General features: G+C 43.6%; 1 protein-coding gene across 1 annotated transcript in view; it reads right to left on the minus strand.

Moving 5' to 3' along the window:
* UMODL1 (uromodulin like 1) overlaps positions 1-23376 on the minus strand; it is a 621262-nt gene that overhangs the window by 103342 nt on the left and 494544 nt on the right. The window contains exon 14 of the mRNA XM_078658858.1: positions 7181-7620. Coding sequence (XP_078514984.1) covers positions 7181-7620 — 440 coding nt within the window. The remainder of the gene's footprint in view (positions 1-7180; positions 7621-23376) is intronic.

Raw genomic sequence — 23376 nt, forward strand, 5'->3', positions numbered from 1 at the left:
ACACTACAGCCACAACAGCAGATGTCCAGTATGACGATTTCCTAGGTGATATAGCACTGTGCTGGCTTAGCGATGTCGATAGGACTTTCCTAGCCGCCCCCTTTGAGGTGGAAGAAATCAGGGACGCAATCATGTCACTCCAAAATGGGAAGGCGCCCAGTCTGGACGGCCTCCCTGCCGAATTCTATAAGACCTATGTGGACACTATGGCCCCGGTCCTCCGCGAGGTTTTTGAGGAATCCTTAGCTGATGGCATACTACCCTGTTCCATGCGCGAAGTCGTCATCACTTCACTATTGAAACCTAACAAAGACCCCAAATCCTGCGACTCCTACCGGCCACTCTTGCTCCTGAATTGCGATGTCAAAATCTTGGCCAAAGTGCTCTCCACCAGACTATCTCTTCTTATGACCCGGATAGTTTTACCTGATCAATCTGGCTTCGTCCCGGGCAGATCCACTTCTCACAACCTACGGACTCTGTTCTCCTTACTTCACACAATCCACCCTGACATCCCTGTCGCGGCGGCATTTCTAGACGCCACCAAAGCCTTCGACTCCGTCGAATGGCCATATTTGTTCACTGTCCTGACCCGTATGGGATTCCCTGCCCTATTTATTTCCTGGGTCAAATTGCTATACACACAGCCGACCGCAAGAGTGCTGGTCAATGGTCACCTCTCCACGTCACTCTCCATCTCTAGAGGCACCCGGCAGGGATGCCCGTTGTCCCCTCTCCTCTTCGCTATTGCCGTCGAACCCCTTGCCTGTCGGCTCCGACAGCTCCATCGGGAAGGCGCAATTCGATGTCTCCAGTGCCAGATTGATGTATCATTATACGCGGACGACATGACCCTGTTTGTCAAGGACCTGGTGCGTAACCTGAATCCCCTGCTTAGAGAGTTTGTTATCTTTGGCAGAATGTCCGGAGTGCAAATTAACTGGACGAAGTCCCTTTTTTCCCGCTCACGGACGCAGTCCCGGACTTCCCCTTGGACTACCCTTTAGAGTGGTGTCGAACTGATCTTCGATACCTGGGTATCCGGGTTTCACGAGACAGAGACGAAACGATTCGCTCCAACTATGGCATCGCCATCACTAAGCTCACCACACTGGTAGACCGATGGATATCCCTCCCTATTTCCATGGCAGGTAGGGCGTTAGTCATCAAAATGGTAGTGCTCCCGCGCTTCCTTTACCTCTTCCTTAATATCCCCTACTATCCGGGCGCCCATTTTTTTTAAAACATTGAAGTCTGAACTCTGTCGTCTGTTATGGGGGGGTAAAAGCCCGAGGCTGAAGTGGACTATGCTGATACAGCCATACGATAAAGGAGGATTTGACCTCCCCGATTTTGAGGTCTACTACCTCTGTGCGCAGGCGCACTATGCCTATCACTGGCTGGTCCCCACTCCCTTCATGCCTCAGTTGGCGGTGGAAGATTGGATTGCCAACCCCCTACCCCTCAATGGCCTCCTTCATTGCCCAACTTCGGCCATCACAACGCCATATACCTCTGTCACGTGCACCCTGGATGCATGGAACCGCCTGGCTACGAAACCGGAATGTAGCCTGCTATAATCCCCTCGATTGCCACTAGTGTATCACCCAAGGCTTGACCTCCTGCAGGAGCGCGGTTTTCGAATGCTCTGCGGGACTCTACACATCAATTGTTGGGGCGATCTCTTCTCTGAGGGCCGCTTTAAAACAGCGGACGCTTTTTTTCTGACCCACGTCCGCACCCAGCTAGAAGTATTTTATTATTTGAGACTACGCCAAGGGATGCGGGATATTCTTCCTAACTTCCCTGAGGAGCCTGAATCCACGCACCCGCTACACTTCTTGTTGTGCTCCCAGGATGGCTCCCATCTGGTGTCGGGCATGTATCGCCACGTCAGGACATGCGGCCCGGTGCCTGAGGCCTCGGCGCGAACACATTGGTCCACTGATCTTGCCGTGGACATCACGGATGACCAATGCTATATTGCTGCACCCTCACGGCCCGTATATCTTGCCAGCTGCAGGCTCAAAATCATTCACTACAAATTCTTACAACGGCTATACTATACCCCTATGAAAAAACACAGATTTCACCTGTCTGACAATGATCGTTGCGAACGATGCCGTGCAGAACACGCAGGCTTCTTACATCTCGCTTGGGGGTGCCCCTCTGTACAGTCCTACTGGCGGCAAATACACAGTGCACTAGAACTCATGCTAGGAGCTTCCATTACTCCAGACCCGTTACTCATGCTGTTGGGACACACACCTCACATCCCTAAGACATGCAGGAAATTCGTGGATATTGCACTCTTCCTAGCGAAGCGGCGCGTGGCGTGTAGGTGGGGCCCCGAAGTTCAAGGAATGGCTCGACGACATGACATATAGCCAGGAACAACACTCCGTATTGTCTGAATTACTTCCACTAGCTAGCAGGCCGAGAGATATTTGGGAACCCCTGATGGGATATCTACGAGCCCAGGCAGCTCGTGATGATGGCACAGAAGGGAGCGATGTCCGAAATGATGATAGGATCCAAGTATAAGCTATCCACATGCTTAGGAGGACTGTCCATGGATAGGGCTTTTGATACTGCTTTCAGATGTTATGTGATGGGATACCCTTCCTATCCCCCTCCGATCATTTACCCCCCAAGGCTCCCATACTTCCATGGCACGGATACACTCCCCCTCCTTTACCCTACGATGTGCAGCTACATGCGTACTAATTGCTCCCTATAAACATTGATGACTTGCCCTCATTTGGATGCACTTTCTCCCTCCTGATCCGCTCCACCATTACTGTTTATATGCCATTATATTCTGATGTATTGTACCACATGCCTATGTTGGATACTGTATTATTGTTTGTATGGTCTAGCCGATGTATCGTCCTCTTGTTCTGTTCTGTATGTTTTTTGATGTAAACAACACTAATAAACAGAGTTTAAAAAAAAAAAACGCTTTGCCTGCTGTTGCACCCACTGGAGTGGGAATAGTAATTTTTACCCCTACGCTATCCAACGCTTTCCCTACTGTTGCACTCACTGGAGTGGGAATAGTAATTTTAACCCCTACGCTATCCAACTCTTTCCCTACTGTTGCACTCTTTGGAGTGGGAGTAGTAATTTTTACCCCTACGCTATCCAACGCTTTCCCTACTGTTGCACCCACTGGAGTAGGAATAGTAATTTTTACACTTCCGCTATCCTACGGTAATAATATTGGATATTATTTAATTATATTATGTTACTATATATATATTTGTTTTAACAAATATGATTGTAATTTTTTTTATAACTTTCATTAATTATTTAATTATTATAAAGTAATTTAAGTATTTTGTAAGTATATTTTAGTAATTAATTTTTTATATTAATTTAATTTAACATTGTTTTTAATAAAGTCGATATTTTTATAAACTATATTTTTGTAAACGATATTTTTTTACTCGATATTTTTGTACTTACCTGTTTGTAGATACAAAGTCGATATTCTGTCTGGCGATATTTTGTCGCCGATATTTTTGATAGTCGATATTATGTCCCTCGATATTATGTCAGTGATCCCTATTAACAGTACAATTTTGAACTTCGATCTGAATATTAGTAGGCATCTTGAAAGTTTTGTCCTGAAGAATGCCAAGTGACCTGATCAGGGTACGTTAAGGCTGAAACATGTGGACCAGAGTTGATGCAGAGTACATAATGGAAACTTTAGAAGCATCACAACTTTTTTTCAACCTTGTCCAGGGGCCAATAAAATAAAGGGATGCTAAATTTAGTTGTGGGCAGCCTGAGGCAATTCAAGCATTTAGATCCCGCCTCCCTAAAAACATTTTCCTCCTTGACCTTTCCTGTGCTTTCGACACTATCAATCACAACAACCTCCTATCCATTTTGAAGATCAGAATGGGCCTCTCTCGTCGGGTGCTACAATGGTTCTTGTCCTTCCTCCACCAAAGAACACAAAGAGTCAAGGCAAAGCTCTCTCTCTCTCAGCCCTCTCCAGTATCCATGGGGTCCCCCAAGGGTCTGCCCTATCTCCTATACTCTTCAACCTGTTATTGGAACCATTAGCTAATGCACTAAATTTGACGAACATTCTCTTCCATATGTATGCGGATGATACGCAACTTTATCTGAAAATCTCCTCCCTGGATAACATCATCTCACTCAACACTACCCTATCGTCTACTCAAAATTGATTAACCGAGAACCCCCTCCTGCTCAACACCTCCAAAACTGAATTTGTTCTCATCTCCCCTTCGAATCACATCCGCAAGCTAGACCAGTGGTTGAATCACCTCACTGCCTTCAACTGCTCCCCCTCCATTATAGACTCAGACAAATCTCTCAGAATCACCCTGGACAAGCACCTGAATATGCAGAATCATATCAGCAAAGTCTGTAAGGGAACTAATCACTTGATGAGGATACTCAGAAATATCAAACCATTCCTTCCACAAGCTGACTTCAAGCTAGTGGTCCAAGCGCTTGTGTTGCGGAGACTAGACCATGTCAGTGCTATGCTCTGTGGCCTCCCCAAATACACCTTGTCTCCATTAAGGGCATCACTGAACGCTGCTGCAAGATTGGTGACGGGTACCAAGAGAAATGCGCACATATCCCCAGTCCTAAAACCCCTCAAATGGTTGCCCTACGAAGCCCGAATTCAGCTAAAGGTTGCTTGTCTGTCGCACAAAGCCCTCCATTTAAAAAAAACCAGTTACCTAGCACAAAAGCTCGAACTATCAGGAGGTGGTAGACCCTCAGAAGTGCTAACTCTTTTCTCCTGAAACCACAGATCTTTAGCAAAAAGAGAACTTGCCACTGAGCCTTCTCCGGCGCTGCCCCTAAGTTCTGGAACTCTCTTCCACCGGAAATACGCAGAATCTCCCCCCGGTTGCTTTCAAATTGGAAGCTAAAAGATTCCTGATGAACAAGTTCCTACCTTAAATGGGATAGGATCTTCTATTCTAAGCATTGACTTTACAACCATGAGACCGTCTTTGGAGGCTACTTTCTTGACCGTAATGTGTGCTCCACACTGTACACGCTATCTAACAGTTATGGTATTTCTGTCCTCTGACCCCTCTGTCATGTAATTTTTTGTTTTGTTATTCTTATCTAATGCTGATATTACTTTTATTACCTGCTTCCATCCTTTGTAAAGCACTCTGATATCCTTTGGGATCTTGTTCGCACTATATAAAACTTTATGAATAAATAAATACATTTTCATCAAAAGAGCTCCCTTGGACTTTAAAGGGGAAGCCGGCCAAGATATGATTTTAAATAAAAAATCTTTGGCTGGGTCTCGATGATGAAGTAAACCCCTGGAGTGATAACAGAGTGGGTGAGAGTCCTAAAAATAAGCCAATAGGGTTTGCAGGATGAGTTGCAATTGGTTAAAATGTCCCATTAGGACGTGGGTACTCCTGTTCTGATTTAAGAAGCTTGATTGTGGCAGAAGCATGAACCCACATGCAAAGCTTCTACCTCCCTGAATTGATTAAGTATGAATATTTTAGCTCTATTTTTATTTTTTACTAAATGTCACCCACTCTGGCCCTGATTTCAAGTTTGCTTGCATGTGGTGTGGGGATGCCAAACTAAACAAGCAATAACAAGTGTTGGCCCTGGAAACAAGAATAATCACACAGACCCAGGAATGTGATTTTCCCAAATTTTTGACAAATCTACAGATTTTTTCTGCCTGCTCAGAGAGGGTAGAAAATATCAGCAGGGGAGATGGCCCAAGTCATATCGATAGGATGCGCAGTTCAGGGGAACGCTGTCCACTTCCCCATCGTTGTGCTCTTGGTGGGGGTCTCTTTCAATGGCCCAAGGCTGTCCTTCCTTGGGGGGGGAGGAGTTTGCATTCAGCCAGTGCCTTTGGCTGTCCTTCTGTGGGAAGGAGAATGGGAAGGGAAGGGCTTGCACTGTAAGAGCATACTCTTCTCCCCTCATGCAGGTGTTAGATGGTGGTGGTGGGGGTTTTGTTTATGGCTGGGTGCGCCATAGCATCCTACTTTTCTGCTTGGGAGTAGTAAATGGTTATAAAGGTGCGGGCTGGACTGGCGAAGCACTGTATAATCCCACTTAGTGCTATAGGCCCCATGAGCAAGCTGTGCTAAATTCTTGCTCTCAAACACTTCGTTTGAAGTGGTTTCATTGTGTACCCATTCCCACTCAGGGAAAGCAGGCTCCGAAATATCAGATCCAGATTTTGCAGACCCAGTAATTCCTGACACAGATACTGGAACACCCATAATGGTAAGCAGCGAAAACCACCCAGAGTTACTACTCAGGGTGGATGTCTGCCATTCATAATCAGGGCCTAAGAGTAAGCAGGTCAAAAAAATACAAATCGAAAATACTGAGCAGCAGTTACAAATAAGATGTATTAATGGTTATAAATATGTATGTTTGTCAACTCACTCGGTGCTGTAATTCATATACCTAATCAAACATTTTGTTGATGCTCTTTTTAGTGATAAAATACAAACTTTCACAACCACCCATTTGACATTCAGTCATGCTGAACAAGTCACAAATGCTGTTAAAATCCTGAATACGTGGGCATTAATAGCGTAAATTTTACCTGGATGTTTTTGGACTTTTTTTTTAAAGTGTGATGGTTTCAATAGAAAACTGCCCAAATGTTATTAAAAGTACGTCACAGGAGAGACTATTATCACTTAAAGAAATAAGTGCAGCTAATGATAGTCTGGCATGGACACACATCTGCAACGCAATAGTGAGGGAGTCACATACATGTTTGAAGACTTTAGAAGTTTACTTTTGTTTTGGTTGCACACAAAAATACCTTAATGTACTCAACAATAATATGCCTATAAAACAAGGACACCTCTTCATTACCCATCCTACAGAGTATCCTTCCAAATCAAACACAAACTCATCTCCTACCAACAGCCAGTCAAAGTGGACATCCAAACCCCAGCCTTCCTTGGAACCCTTAGACTGATGCTAGAACATACCTTAGGGACAACCCAATCTTCTAGGAGATCCCAATGACAGAAGCATGCAAAATAATGGAACTTCCGTGAACATAAGAAATCTCCTTCTGGGCAAGGGGGTCACATGAATTATGCACTCAGTTTGAATGAAATCACTAGCAGTAGAAGATATATATATATACATATATATGATGACTTACCGTGTTAATGTATACACATTCACTTGGCCATGCCACTGTGACTTTAACATGAAGGTCCTCTACAGTGGTGCTCATGTTGCAGCTGGCCTCTCCGAAGGTCAAGGATGATGCGCTGATGTGTACATTGCTCAGGAATGCCTTGTCAATCTTCACTACAATGCTTGCGCTGAAGCACTCCACTTCAGCATTCCCTTTGAGAGATACGTGTCCAACTCTACTTGCTATGGTGGTAGTGGTGGTGGTGGTGGTGGTTGCTTTCGACGAATGGGTAGTTGACAATGGCAGTGGTGTTGGTGAAGGCTGCGGCACAGCAGGGATCAGCGTATTTATCGAGGAATGCATAGCAGCACTAGAACTTGAAGCAGCAGGTGTGAAAGATACTGTTTTTGGAGATTGCACCACTGGTAGAGATGAATTGTTGGTATGACTTCCTGAGTCAGCTGAAGTATCTGTTGGTAGAAGAGACACATCCAGAAAAAGAGAGAAAATTACCCACAGATTACGCTGCTTTTAGCTATTCAAGATTATCAAAAAAATGTAATACCAATAACTAATTTTGATATAGCACTCCATTTCTAAGAGCTGTATCTAACAGGCTGGATTACACAAAGGCCCTAATAACGCAGCTCTTGCAGCCACTTTTTACCCGGTAACACCTTCTGTAATATGCACTGTGTGGTTGCATATTTCATGCTCATGCTATGTGACGTGGGCATTTCATAAATTGCATGAGGTCCTGAGACGATTCCTTTGTCTTTGTGCTTGTGTTGCATTACTGGCATGGCTACACTTTGAATGTAATAATACATTCACTATCATGTTAGGTCCAGTCAAAGGTTTCAATGATTCGAAACTGAGCTCATCCCCTGGCAGCTATTGCACAGAGCAGGTAGACTTGCTTATGAAAATATGCAAAGCATTTGAAAGTAACAACGCAGATAAAAAGTCAAAAACTCAACACAATTAAAATCCTATCCAATATGGTGAAAGTCTACGGCCACACTACACTTCAGTCACAATAAACTTGGGTTGTGATGACTGGTGGTGTGTGCGAGAGTGTCTTAGGGAAATCATCAGCCGTCCCCCATTTTATACTGAAATCCAGTTTGGAGCAGGCACTGTACCCACTGCAAACCCAGAAACAGACCCCTGGTAGGACAAAAGTAGAGACCTTCAGCAACCATACAAGGGATATACAATGATTGCCTCCCTCCCACAAGTGTTACTTGTGGCTCAACAGACTTCTTAAGCAGGATCCAGCAGTCTAGTGCCTACAGCCCCCTACCCTGATTAGCCTGTAGAATTTAGAGTAGTCATCTCCTCCCATTCAGGGCAGCCTATTGTTTGCTCCTGTCAGGCATTTTACAACTTTTTCATACCAATCCCTGCGCTTGAGCACCGTCTGGGAGCTGCCAGATACTTATGACAGTTCAAGCGGGTAAAAGGGGAACTTTCTAGAAGTTATTTTTCCTTAATATTTATTATAAATCCAACTTTCAGTTTGATTTGAATTTTATTAACTATAAAAAAATAGTGGTTTAATTATTTTTCTAGCAGGCCCAATTCATAAGATAGCATTTCTGTATTTAAATCTGTACTCTGATTGTCAGTGTAGTACAGCTAGGCTTGCCACAGTAAACATAGTTTTTAGGGCCTTCTCATTGTAGGGTCATGATAACAATTTTCCACAAGTTCTACTTTAAAATACCATGTAAATGTACATGTATTTATATAGTAAATGTACATGTATTTATATAGCGCAAATCACCGACACGGTATCGAAGCGCTTGCTTAGGGAACCCGTCCTGGTATTCCCTTGTGAGAAACCCCGGCAGGGTGTCCACAAGGTGAAAGCCAGGCATCCCACCGCGAGGGGCCGTAGTGGAGATTAAGCAAGCTATTGCCCAGAGTCGCAGAGTGTGACCCCGTGAGTCGAGTAGGCGCCGGAGCGAGAATTATCGAGTCCGTGGAATTTTTGAGCCCAAGACCCAACGAGGCGGGGAATCGAACCCTGGTTCACGGTCGATCTCAGCTTCTGGGTCTGTCGCCTCTAACCACTGAGCCACGCTTCTCCACAATGCACCTTATGTTGTGGCTTTCAAGGGCTACATACTTACTGGTATTGGAAAGGAAGGTTTTTACTTGTTAAAAAGGGTTAGTTAACAGGTCGTACTGCAGGTTGAACACTGAAGTAGTCAGGGTAAAATGGTAGGCCTGAAGCTATGCTTTCCTTTGTCACATTAGTTGAGAACATAATAAATGCTGTTGTGCACTGATGACATTGAACTTTCTACGCCTGCACCATATACAATGGCCTCCTTGGAAAGTTAAATGTGCCAATTAGGAGTTTGCTAACTTTAGCAAATTGTACAGGTCAGAGCAAATGCACCGGAGCTCCAGTGCTCCAGTGCAGAGAGTGGAAAAAATCAGCAGCATCAGTCCAAAAGCATAGGGCTGACCACTCAAAAAGGGATACTTCCTCGCAGTAACATGTTACTATGTATTGTCTAGTAAATGGCTAAATCCTCTTTCTGGCTCAAAAACATAGTAGTCTGCACCACAGACTCCGCTTATGGTGATCACTGCAGAGAAAGGCAGATCGCACAGAGCAATAAACAGAGAGATATGAGCTATCAGGTAGACACAGTGTGGGGATATAAAGATTACTGCAAAGAGTAGTGAAGGGTGCCAAGCAATGCCCATACAACAAATAGTGCTCACTGCCCATCCCCACCGGACACATCAAAGGAGCACAATATTAGCGGTGCATCCCTGTAGGGAGGCCATCCCCACATAGACTCCAGCAGGGTACACAGGGACTACCCCAAGCGCTGGGAAGGACTTCACCCTCCTGCCAATCGCCGGCCATATCTGCAAACAGTCAAATGGGGGAGATGAGGATATTTAATTTCCTGACACCCTCAGGAATCTTCTATTTGGTTTTGAAAAGGTAGCACAAAATCCACCCTTTAGCTCCAAAACCAGGGACTGAAAAGGCCCATTAAGCAGAGCAGTTAACAAATAAAATAGCATGAACTAACATGTTTTGTTTAGCCGCAGTAACTGCTACGCACAAATGATATGCCAATCCAGTGCAGCTGCAAAGTCAGTCGCAAGCCCAAGTTGAAGAGCCATCTAAGAAAACATGGTTGTGCAACAGGTCACAGTGACACAGCAATGGGAACAACCAATAAATGACAGAGGTAGGGATCAATTTTGCCAGTAAACATTCAGCTGGAAGGGCATTTATGGATAGGGAGCGTGCAGCATGTTCCTTTTATGATAATCATTATGTGTTCACAGGCGTGATCAAGCGAGTGATGATCTAGGCATATCACAAGCGTGATCACGCGCAATGTTTATCTTTGTATTGTAATGACACACTGAGCTCATGGCCACATTCCTTCTCCATGGCATCTAGCACCGTATTTCTACATGCAGTCTGGATTTCATGGAGAGCGTACCTGCAGCGAGAGGGCTCCTGCTTAATTTAGAAATACATCTTGAAATATCTTCCACTTTGGATGTCTCCAGTGCCCTTCTTCTAGACACAACAGCGAGGTATGGTCATATGGTAGGGCTGATCAAAATGAAGGGGAATGAAGCATTGCAGCTGGAAATGGAGATACCCAGAGCACGTGCTTGACTGAGGTGCGGCTCACACAAGTGGTGCATCCCGACATGCCTAATTGACTGAAGGTGTTGTTGTGTAAGTTACAACTTTGGCATAACTCTACAAGGTGTGCTTTCCCACCCACGGGGGACATGGGTGAACTTGGTTCAATGCACCAGCGGTGAATGTCAAAGACCGGTTATTGTAACCCCGAAAAACACTATTCAGTGTGTAATTGAGAAAGAAGCATTGCTTTTGAGTTACTAACAATCCTATGAAGGGATGGGGCATCGTGGAAACAAACCTTATTTTGTTATTCACAGCATCACACACACTGTCCTAAGAAAAATGAAAATATTTCAGTAAAAAGTACTTATTACTTCAGGAACTATCTGTTTCTCAGTCCAACTAACACAACTACACAGAAAATTATAACAACAGCAAGAAGGCACATGATAAATAACGAGAATAAAATTAAACTTTTTAGCATATGTTAAAATGTCATCTAATACCTAACACCCCCAACGTTTGTGCGCTACACTATGAGAGCATGGAAGGCATATCAACTTCCAGTCTAGACTTTCTTAGGAAAAAGAGACACCCTGCATACCTTATCAACAGCAAATGCTGTCTTTATGAGTGGAACAAAAGGGGGTGGTGATGGACGGAGCATCTGAACCAATCAAACACTCACACCCAGTCAACAGATCTGGGTTTAATCCATCACCGTTCTTTAGCCCACTCTGCCACCCCAGTTCAGACATGGCCATATGCAAATCAGTCTGACCCTGTGCCTCATGGGAACAGTCCAGCCCGAACTGCCAAGCCATGCCTTCCCTGGACCGGAAACAAGCTTCCGAGGACCAGTTTCTGGCATTTCAGACGTCTTCAGCCCGGCTCGCTTGAATCCAGTGGCAAAATGAGCAAGGGACTCACGTCTGAGCATACCCTGCCAACTTATGGCGAACAAAGTGGTACAAAAGGGGGTGGTGATGGACGGAGCATCTGAACCAATCAAACACTCACACCCAGTCAACAGATCTGGGTTTAATCCATCACCGTTCTTTAGCCCACTCTGCCACCCCAGTTCAGACATGGCCATATGCAAATCAGTCTGACCCTGTGCCTCATGGGAACACTCCAGCCCGAACTGCCAAGCCATGCCTTCCCTGGACTGGAAACAAGCTTCCGAGGACCGGTTTCTGGCATTTCAGCCGTCTTCAGCCCGGCTTGCTTGAATCCAGTGGCAAAGTGAGCAAGGGACTCACGTCTGAGCATACCCTGCCAACTTATGGCGAACAAAGTGGTACAAAAAGGGGTGGTGATGGACGGAGCATCTGAACCAATAAAACACTCACACCCAGTCAACAGATCTGGGTTTAATCCATCATCGTTCTTGAGCCCACTCTGCCGCCCCAGTTCAGACATGGCCATATGCAAATCAGTCTGAACCTGTGCCTCATGGGAACAGTCCAGCCCGAACTGCCAAGTCTTTATGAGTGGAGGCATGAAGATAGTCTTCCCTGTGAAGGTCAAAAACACAGTGTGCTCTTCCTTTCTTTAAGATTTGGTTTTGTCGACTTCAGGCGAGAACTAGCATCTGCGAAGAGCGCGTGTGGTGGCAGTAGGTGAGACCATCTCTGCCAGAATCTCAGTCAATAATCTGGGCGAAGGTTCTCTCCTGACAAGTGGTCATCCTTATATGCTAAATCTTATCAGAAATGTAAAACATAAATCACAGAATGTTTGAAATAGATGATGTGCATCCAGGTTTGCGACCCAGACATTTCCTTATGAACATATAGGGTAAAAGGACGTCCATTCAGATTACACTGCTTAGGTTATAGCTCTGTATGTGTTCTTAATTGACCATGACATGATGGAAAGTGGACATTTGAACCAGACAAATGTCACATTGATGGTTGTAGCTGTGTCATCAATCGAATGGCTTGATGGCTTCACAGTTTTTAGAAAGATAAGGTCAGGCAACATTTGTGTCCAATAGCTGACATGGCAATGATTCTGCATTCAAATATAAAAGTGCCAACTTCCATTGTTTGAGAGATGGAAGATTGTGACCTCCATTAGTCAAGATGGTGTCGGCCCAACATAAAATGGAGTTGGACCTTAGGGGCTTTACGTCAGTGCATGGTTTGTAAGATTGTGACGGTAAGCACATCAGAAGAGAAGGGTCCCCGGTGTGCCTGACTGTTGAGGCACTGCTACCGGAAGTGGACAGCTACCCAGCATCCCTGATTGATTGGAGGTAATTAAAACATCGTTTGTAACAGTGGAAACATGGTGACCAGTCTGAGTGACTGAGGCATAGCTACCAGAGGCAGACAGCCTTCTGACATGGCTGATTGACTGAAGGTAATGAAACATGACTTCTGTAAGGTTGGTACTTTTGAAGCATGTCCATCGAAAGTGAAGGATCTGCCGGTGCGCTCGACTGTCTGAGGTATGTCCACAGTGGACAGCTACCCAGTATGCCCAATTAATTGAAGGTGATACCGGTAAATGTTAGGTGGACAGGAAAACAATATAAAATTGTCACTTTGACTGTAGAGCACAAAGTCAAACTATTACGGATCACTTACAAGTGAAAGCAATCCATAAACTGCAGCCTTTCCTCTTCTGAACAAATAAATAAGTGTGATCTTCATAACTGGTATTCGAAAAGGGGTCTCTAGTTGGCAGAGGTATGCACCCTGTTTAAATAGGGATAACCACTCTAGTCAGGGTAAGTTAGATACAAACTAAAAGATAACCTGTACTCACCTTCTGGTAGCTTGGCACAGATCAGTCAAGCTTATCTAAAGAGGCAATGTGTAAAGTATTTGAACAACTCACACACACACGTTACACTCTGAAAACACCACCAAAAGACTCCACACTGATTTAGAAAAATAGACAATAATTTTATAAACAAATCAAGACCAATGACAAAAATCCCAAATGTAGAAATTGATTTATGAACTTTTAAGGAATAAGAAAAGTTCTTGCAGTTAGCAGCAATAAGCAGCAATAGGGGTTATCTGATCACGCTGGACCGGGGCAACGTCAACAGTTCAGGCCGTCGCGATGCAGAGCAGGAGCCATACAGGCCCTGTGACCAGAGTACCTGAATCCCGGACGCAACATTAATCCCGGTCGCAACAGCAATATGCGGGGCGCAGACAAGCGATGTGTCGATGTCAAGATTGCAGTCGAGGTGATGCGTCAATGTTCTCTATGCAGTGATGAGGATGCGTTGGTCCTGAAGATGTAGCATCGAGCCGAGATGCATTGGTCCCGAAGTGCAATGCTCTGGGTTTCTCAAAGCAGTCAAGGGGATGCATTGATCTCTCCACACTGCAGTGGTGGCAATGCACAATTCGGGGGCGTAATGCTCTCAAGGCGATGCGTTTGTTCCAAGACCAATGTGCCGAATCTACTCTCACAAGAGTGTAGATGCGCTGGTTCTGCTACACACAGACTGGAGATGCGTTGCTTTCTCTGGTGCAGGTATCTGGGTCCACTTCCAGTGAACCAGGCCCAGGAGCAGGTGGGGCATTTTGAAGGGTCTGAGTCTCAAGAAACAGGAGGCATGTCACTGAGCCCTTGGAGGTCACTTTGGCTGCAAGGCAGAGTCCAGCTCTCCATCAGCAGGGTCAGAGAGCATTAGGCAGTAGGGCAGCACAGCAGAAAAGCAGGTCTTCCAGATCAGCAGTCCAGCAGAGCGTCAGAACTTGATGAAGCACAGAAGGTCTTCTGACAGAGTTTAGTTACAGGTCTAGGAGTGTCTGATTTGGTGGGTTCAGAGCCCCAGTACTTATACCCAGTTATGCCTTTAGAGTGGGGTCTTTGAAGTGCCCAGAGCCCTTTCTACCCAGCCCTGGCTCCAGACTATCAGTAGGGGGTAATCAGCCCTTTGTGCGGGGACAGGGCACTGCCTTTTCCAGGTGTAACTATCAGCCATCAGAATGCAGATGGGTTCTCAGACACACCTAACCTTCCTATTTTTATGGCTTTCTGTAGGAAATGCACAAAGTGTAGCTGTCACCCACCCCAGACATGTATTAGAGACAGGCAGCACACACACAGAGCTGTAAGAGAAGAGAAATGTCCACTTTCTAAAAGTGGCATTTCTAAAACAGTAATGTTAAATCCAACTTTACCAGTAAATAGGATTTATCATTACTATTTCAAAGATATAAAACATGACACATATTCTCCTTTCTAATCCAGAATTACATCTTAAAAGTGTATTAAGAAATTTCCAATGTTAACCTATCAGAAGAATGCGCCTCACAGTGATGAAAAACTAATTTAGGGGCTTTTCACTACTAAGACATGCAAAACGTAATAGTACATGTCATACCTTTTACCTACACAGTACCCTGCCCTATGGGCTACCCAGGGCCTTCTTTTGGGGTGCCTTATGTGTAATAAAAGGGGAGTTTTAGGCTTGATAAAGGGTTTTAAATGGCAAGTCGAAGATGCAGTACAACCACACACACACGCTCTGTAGTGGTAGCCCCGAGACATGCTTACAGGGCTATTGATGTGGGTGTCACAGTCAGTGCTACAGGCCAACTAGTAGCATTTACTATACAGGCTCTGCATATATGGTGTTGTAATGTATTTACTATGGGAACTGTATCGATATTCCTGTTTCTGACCCTTGTCCGGTTAATAAATCACTAGTGGCCATACAACGGCACAGAAACCCGTTTTCTGATTAGGTCATAGCGCATGTTATCACATTAGGCAAGCACTATCCCTCCAGCCCCCCTAGAAAGCATACCGAGTTCTCAAAACAAATCAAACCTCCAGCAACCTGGGAAATCCCCCGCAGCTATTGTTTTGATTTAGCCAAGAACTCCAGTAAAGAATGTAAGAAAGACCAGTTCTTATGACATCCTTATTGACGTATTTATGTCCATCCTTAGGTCAATCTCGGCACCTTTCAGGTATAAATAATACCGACATTGCCCTAAGCAAACACACGGTGGTGACGAGATTGGAGCAGCGCGACTTGCCGAGGAGCCCAGCTGATGCAGAAAAAGCGCACGGACGCTGCCCCTCCCTTTTGACGCGCTGAGAGAGAGACGCTGCCTTTTCTCTTGCCGAGAAATCCAGCTCCGGCGTTTCCAGCCGCCCTCGCAGGCAGCTGGGATATCAAGTCCTAGATAGAGATACCAGCCCTCCAGCCTTCTAAATCCCAGGTACTGAACTGAATAACCCCTTACAGAGAATTCTTGAGTCAGACCCTTGGCAAAGCAAACTTAACTTAAACTGCTACTTATCTACTCCCGCCCACATATTAGGCTTAGGTCAGGTACACTGGGGTAGGCGTAGTTAGAAGCACCAGTTGAGAACGATTAGTCAATGTATATATGTATGTATCTACTTTATCCATTTTAAAGTATCATATGGCTAAGAAACCATATCAATGCTTTTACAGTATTATTTTATAATTCTGCTTTTACTGTATGCACTGTACTTAACTATAAGTATTGCAATAATAGCGATTCATTTCTTTTGTATGAGAAAAGAGACTGATCAATAAATAACACCTTTTTATTGAACACGCCCGTCTCTTCCTTTTCTCTACAATCTGGTGAAACTAAGTATGCACGTACTGACTGAGTAAAATAAGTTGTCTTTTGTTTTCACACGACTCTAGAGATATACTCTTGATAGGGGGAGCAAAGTTGTCATGTTCTATGGTTGTCAGAAACTAAATCCCTTCTTGTCTATCCAGGGAGGTTAAACTCCTCCTTGCTTATTCGAGAAAGTTTCTAGTGAACTCTGAGCTAGCTGGCACACATAACTTTAAGTCTAATATCGTCAGTAGAAGACCTAGTTAACCACAGTCCTACGTCTATACTATTGAAGATATTATTCCAATGCACAGAGCCTATTGGGAAAATAGGAACTACACTACATGGCGCCCAACGGTTTGGATAGGCGATAAATCTAACGTAAGACATTAAAGTAACTCAGTCGTGCTTTTTCACACAGACCCTTTTTTTCCCATAATACTCCAAAGACGTCTGGAGTGGGTGAAAGGTTAAATCCGCCAAACTTCGTAGGAGGAGACTCCTATGTATGGTTCTTGGTTTATTCAACGTTGAAGGATACACTATTCCGAAATATTGTGCATCTAATATTTGTTTCCGTAGAAACCTGACCTGCAAATAAACAAAATAACCTTCCTGTCAGTAAAATGTCAGACAGTGAAGAAGGAAGGGAGACAGCTAGAGTAGCAGCTCAACTCCTAGCGGATGACAATAGCCTCCTACAGCAAGACCCGGAGGCAATACAAATCCCGGTCAACATAAGAAAAACTATAACTTTAAAACTTATAGAAAATGGACTGACACCGAGAGGTGGTACAGTAATATTTGTAACTGAGGCACACGAATATCGGCAGACAGAGGTATTCTACTCATGGATAAACTTTCCAGCAGCAAACGCTGTAACAAAGGAGTTCCACTACTACAAAATAGAGGAACCTCCGAATGAGTACACTCCTTTCGAGGAAGTGGAGATATCACTCAAATACCAAGAGCACCTGCTCTGGTTTAATGGTGCCCTAAAACATAATAATCACATCACCAGGCTCGGTCCACTAGGTAGACCAGGAACAACGTGGCTGGTCCTAGCCGGATACACACCACATCCAGACATTGAAGAAATGTCTGCACCAGATCTTTTAGCACAGCTAAAACAACTAATTAAAATACATAGACAAATAGTCCAATATGTTATTAAAATTCCACAGCTGACCTCTCATCAGGGAAACACAAATAAAATTACACCACAGAACATACAGTCCTGTCTAGGTAAAGTACCCGCAAAACGGGAACAAATTCCATTCTGGTTAGCACAAAAAATCACTCAAATAGAGGCGGTATTTCCAGATACCACCCCTGTTGAGAAACACAGAATTCTGACTATCTGTCTTCCAATGGGAATCGCACCACATGTGGAGGACTGTGACACTTGGGGTACAGTCTTTGCTTCCGTTTACACAAAAACACATGGTGTTCCATCCATGTCAGTAATACCAGATGTGCTAAAACAAATTCAAGATGAATACGGTCAAGAACCGGCCCTAACTCTGGGTATGAAATTACTGAAAGACTTCAAGCAGGTCTCGGCAATATTACTAGCCAATATAAAGGGAGAAGCAGCAAATGTGGCGATCCGCCAGAGGTTGAAAGAGACAGATATAGCAGACCAACCATTTGAAATTGCCAGAATCATAGAAAAATCCTATGAAGAACTAGGAAGAGATAGTTTGGGTGGAATACCGGTGAAACCCCAACTAATAGAAAATCCTGAAAAGGTATTTATTAAAAATAATCTAAACACTCAAAAAAAGAGCTGGGATGGAAATAAACAATCCACTCCAAAGGAAAAAAGATTCCAAACCAGAGGAAGGTCTCCTCGGCGGAGAGAAAGATCTCCGGACCAAGGACACAAGTCTCCCCAAAGGGAGCCCTCTGGGAAAAAATACAACCTTAGAAATAGGGATATTATAAAGAAACCTGATAGATATCAAGATATTGATACACGTCCCTCTCGATCTTTTCAGACTTCCTCGCAGAAATCGGAAAGAAGAGGACGATCAGAACACAGGGACAGAGCACGTCAAGTCCAAAGACAAGGAACCTGCTCATCAAAATAAAAAATTACAATTTCCAAAGAAGAAGGTAGCCAGTATTAAAGTAATCAACCATGCCAAGAATACTGAGGACACAGCTGAAAAACGGAGAATGGGCTCAGACAATGCTAGACAGCGCAGCAGAAGTAAGCATAGCTCGCAAGATCCTGATGAATCATCTGGAGACAGTGGACACGAATGAATACATTCAGGTGGAAACTGCAGATACCAGAGTTAGCAAACCTCATAAAATATATGAAATAACATTGCGTATAGAGGGGGATAAGACTAGGAAAATAAGGGGTCTATTTTGGGATAATCTCTCCAAGGGCTATGACATCCTTCTAGCTGAAAAGGACTGGCCACCAGAGTTTGTCAGGGAGTGCCCTCATGGCGAAGAAATAATTATGCCTGCCTTCTCAAATCATATTCCAATACATAAAAAATATACACTTGCAAGAAAGTGGGCAGTATAAAAACCATGTGGGATGGGATGAGGACTCTCCTCCTCACAAAATCCAGTTAAAATCACAACCTACTGCACAGAGGCAGTACCCAATTAAGCAAGAAGCTAAAAAACAGGTAAAAGAGATCCTAGATCAACTTGAATACCAGGGGGTGATTGAAACTTGCACCTCACAAATGAACAATCCTTTGTTTCCTGTCTCCAAACCAGATGATTCATATCGTCTTGTTTTGGACTACAGACACTTGAACTCATGTTGCAAAACTTTTGCAGTGCAAAACTCACACAGTGCAGCACTAATGAATAACATAGTGCGCAAAAAATACAAAACAACATTAGACATCTCTAATGGATTCTTTTGTCAAAATATAGCACCAGAAAGCAGATATTTGACCGCGTTCTCAATAAACGGCTCGCAAAAAAATTTCTGTCGTTTACCACAGGGGTTCAAGAACAGCCCATGATTATTCTCAGCGAGAGTAACAGAGTTACTACAAATATATGATGATGAGGCATTATCTTATGTCGATGACATCTATCTAACAGATGATGACTTGGATACTCACTTGAAAAGAGTGAACACCATAATACTTGGGTTCGCAGCAGAGGGTTACAAATTCAACTTTAAAAAGTCAAGAATTGCCCATCTAACTGTCCTGTTTTTAGGATATGAACTATCAAGTGAAGGCAAAAGCCTGGCTGACAATTTCCTAGAGAAATGTGCTGTAATCCAAGCACCCAGAACACTAAAAAACTTACAATCAATTCTAGGTTTCCTAAATTTCGGAAGAACTTACATTATAAATTATGCAGAGAGGGTCAAACCCCTCTATGATCTAATAAAACCAGATTTTAAAAGGATCAACTGGACTCAAAAACACACAGAAATTTTGAGATCTTTACAAACAGACATGTTAGTTAAAACAAAACTACAAACACGAGACAACACACGCAACCTTGTGATTCGAGTCATCCCAGGAAGATGCGGATTCACATACCTGACCTCTAATGAGGGAGAAACGGTACCAATAACATACAAATCACACTTGTACACAAAAGCTGAAATGAAATTTAGTCCAACGGAAAAAATTCTAACCGCGGTACAAACTGCTGTAGCAAAAGAAAGAGCTCTAGCACAAGGTAAACGAATAATCATCGTGACACCAATACCAGCCCTGGAGGCGGTAACAAAGGCAAGCATTCCGAATGCTAAAGCGCTACATCCGAGATGGATACAGTGGGCCAATTCCCTTGCTGCAACAGACGTGGTATACGAATTTGATCCTAATTTAAAAACACAAGAATTTCTCCAATATGAATTTGAATGTCCTCTGCCGACCGAAATTCTGCCTCTAGAACATTACGGCTTTATAATATACACGGACGGATCAGCACAACCCGCAGTGGGGGGTAAACAAGCTTACAGTGCTGCGTGCGTGATTGTTAAAGGTCGCTGGCACGAAGGAAAATTTAGACCACTGGTCACTAAAACGCAATCTCTAGGAGATTGTACAGCTCAGCGAGCAGAACTACTAGCATTTAAGATGGCGCTTGAAAATACCGATCGAGAATTCCCCACACTCATAGTGTGCGATTCGTATTATTGCGTTCAATCTTACAATGAATACTTGCAGATCTGGGTTCAGAACGGTTTTAAAGATGCAAAAGGTGGCACAATCAAGCATAAAATGCTTTGGGAACAAGTAGTTCTTTTACAAAAAGAACTACAAAAGACTCACGTGATACATACACTGAGTCATCAACGTGATGGCGTTCACGTTGCAGGGAATTCATTGGCTGATGAGGCCGCGAAGCCAGCTGTGCAAACGGCTTCCGTAGCTGCCATCACTCGGTCAAAAACAAAAATAGACAGCAAAATATTACAGGCTGTCTGCGCTACGGTAAAAGGTGCGATAAAAACACTCCCGAAAGGCTTTCCAGTAAAGTACTCATACATAACTGATGCGAATAACGTTCCATTTGCTCGAATCCCTGGAGTGGGGGATAGGGCTATTCCAAACATGGAACATAGGTTAGGACTCATTATAGCGGCACACGAAGGGCTTGCTTCTGTACATGCTGGCGTTTCAGCCACAGTATCATTATTAAAACAGAGATACTGGTGGCCGAGAATGAGAAGACAAACTAGGAACTATGTTCTAGAATGTGAAATATGTCAAAGAATGAAGGTATCAACAGTGAAACGACCAGCCCAGACGCCCCTTCTAATCTCAGATAAACCATTAGCCTGTGTTTACCTGGACCACTGCGGTCCCTTACAAAGGGATGGTAACTATAAATATATCATGGTCGCAGTGGATTCATGCACGAGATTCATATGGATGTGGCCCCAGCGATCGGTGACGCCAGAACTGTTATAAAAGATTTGCGAGTCTTTATCGGCACATACGCAATTGGCATGCTGCATTCTGACCAGGGTCCTGCTTTTAGCTCTCGAGCTTATAAGGAGGCCATGATCAGCATGGGCATTGCTTTGCGGTACTCTTGTCCCTTTCATCCTGAGGGAAACGGAATCGTGGAAAGAAAAAACCGTGACATAAAGCAATCTATAACAGCAAAGGTATTAGGTTCGGGAGCTGGGTGGGTCAAACATTTAATAAGTGTCCAACGTAGTCTTAATAATCTGCCAAGAAATTCTCTGCGAGGTCTCAGTCCGTACGAACTATTGTTTGGGACTAGAATGTTAGTCCAGGACCTTGATAGTCAGACTTCAGTGGTTAAAGAAAAATGCTTTGATATCAAAGATCGTTTGGCTATTTTGCAGGACTTAAATGAAACAAGAAAAGACCTGAGCAACATAAAGTTGAAACAACAGCCAACAACCACTGAAGAGAAACCACCTGTCCCAGCAAGGCCTGTCTGGATTCCAAAGATCGGGGATCTGGTCAGAGAGAAGATCGCGGTAAAGAAGGAATTTGGGCCTTCTTACAGAAAAGCAGTTCCTGTCTTGTCTGTCAACGGGACAAGATCAGTAGTACTACCGCCCCTTGCTGGTAAAAAGGAGAACCGAGTTGTATCCATCGACCTGGTTAAACCACAATCATGTGGCCGATAACAAGTAGTAGGCCAAGTGGACTCCCAAGAAGTAGCAGAACACCAAAGTTTGCTACAACCACAGAGGTTCAAACTGAAAGACTAATCACACCTGATAAACCTACAGTGATTCAACAAGGGCTATGCAAAAAAGCAATGGAACTTAAACCTCTTAAAACCCAAATAAAAGCTTTACATCAAGAAATTCCAATCTACAGTGATGTAACCACAGACTATTCAGTTGAAACAAAACAAATTCCTAAAGCAAAAAGGAACACAGAAACAATTGGAACAATTGACAGAACAGCATCCGGCTACTTCATCAACTTCGATGATTTTTCTGAGGATCCAAGTGAACCAGAAGTACAGCCGACAACAAAAACTTTTAAAGACAAAGCAAAGGAACTTTTTCATCAACTCAAAGAAACCTATCTGATTTCTCCATGGATTGAAATTTGGGTGGCACTAGGTGCATTTGTCCTCATACTTTGGCTCATCATGGTACTATGCTTGGGACATTTCATTGAGGGAAAATATGCTAAAATGGACACAGCAAGCCAGAATATCAACTTGGTCCTTAAACCTCACACGTCTTCACACGTCGAGAAAAGAGAACTTTCTTCAGTGAACTTCACAGCCAATCCTATACCCGGCGGGGTAGCATGGGACAATACTGAATACGAAATATATGGCCCGGTTGAGATCCTGAAGTATCCACACTAATTTAAGATTTCATTGAGTGACTTTGTAAAACCAAGCACATTTGCTGATGATTGGGACTTTGAAAGTATTAATGATATGAAGTCTGATCTAGTGATGTCAGCTAAATTTACAGAACATGATTATTTGCAAGGTTCATCTAATTATGATGAGATGTTTTGTTACAACCACTACGGTAACCATTATCTGCATAAATCTTCTCAACCTAGAAATGTTTTAAATTATAACCAATGGGAACATTGTGCAACTCCACCAAAAGGCAGTTCAAAAACATTTTATGATAAATATTCATACTTTTCAGGGTTTAACACAAGTAATGCAGAAACATTCTATTTCAAATTGTTAAATAAGACAGGAGTGAAAACCATGCTTACAAACACAAAATTGATATATTCGGACTCATTTTTTGAAAAAATGAATACATTTGGTTTTGATTTCTGGAACAATAACATTGATACGAAAACGATCTGGGGGACAAAAGATTGGCAAGTGCAAGGTGTAGAATCATTATTTAGAGCCTGCATGATCCCAGAACAAATTATATTTTTGAATGACACGATTCAACAGACTACCTGTCTTGGCCTAGCCAAAATTAAAGACTTAAATAAACCGTCTATTCCAAAGCCAACAACGGACAGTAATAACACTACGGATGTTGAGATAGACGTAACCCATATTTTAAACCA

Source organism: Lissotriton helveticus, chromosome 8 (assembly GCF_964261635.1).
Source record: "Lissotriton helveticus chromosome 8, aLisHel1.1, whole genome shotgun sequence".
NCBI classification, from domain to species: Eukaryota; Metazoa; Chordata; class Amphibia; order Caudata; family Salamandridae; genus Lissotriton; species Lissotriton helveticus.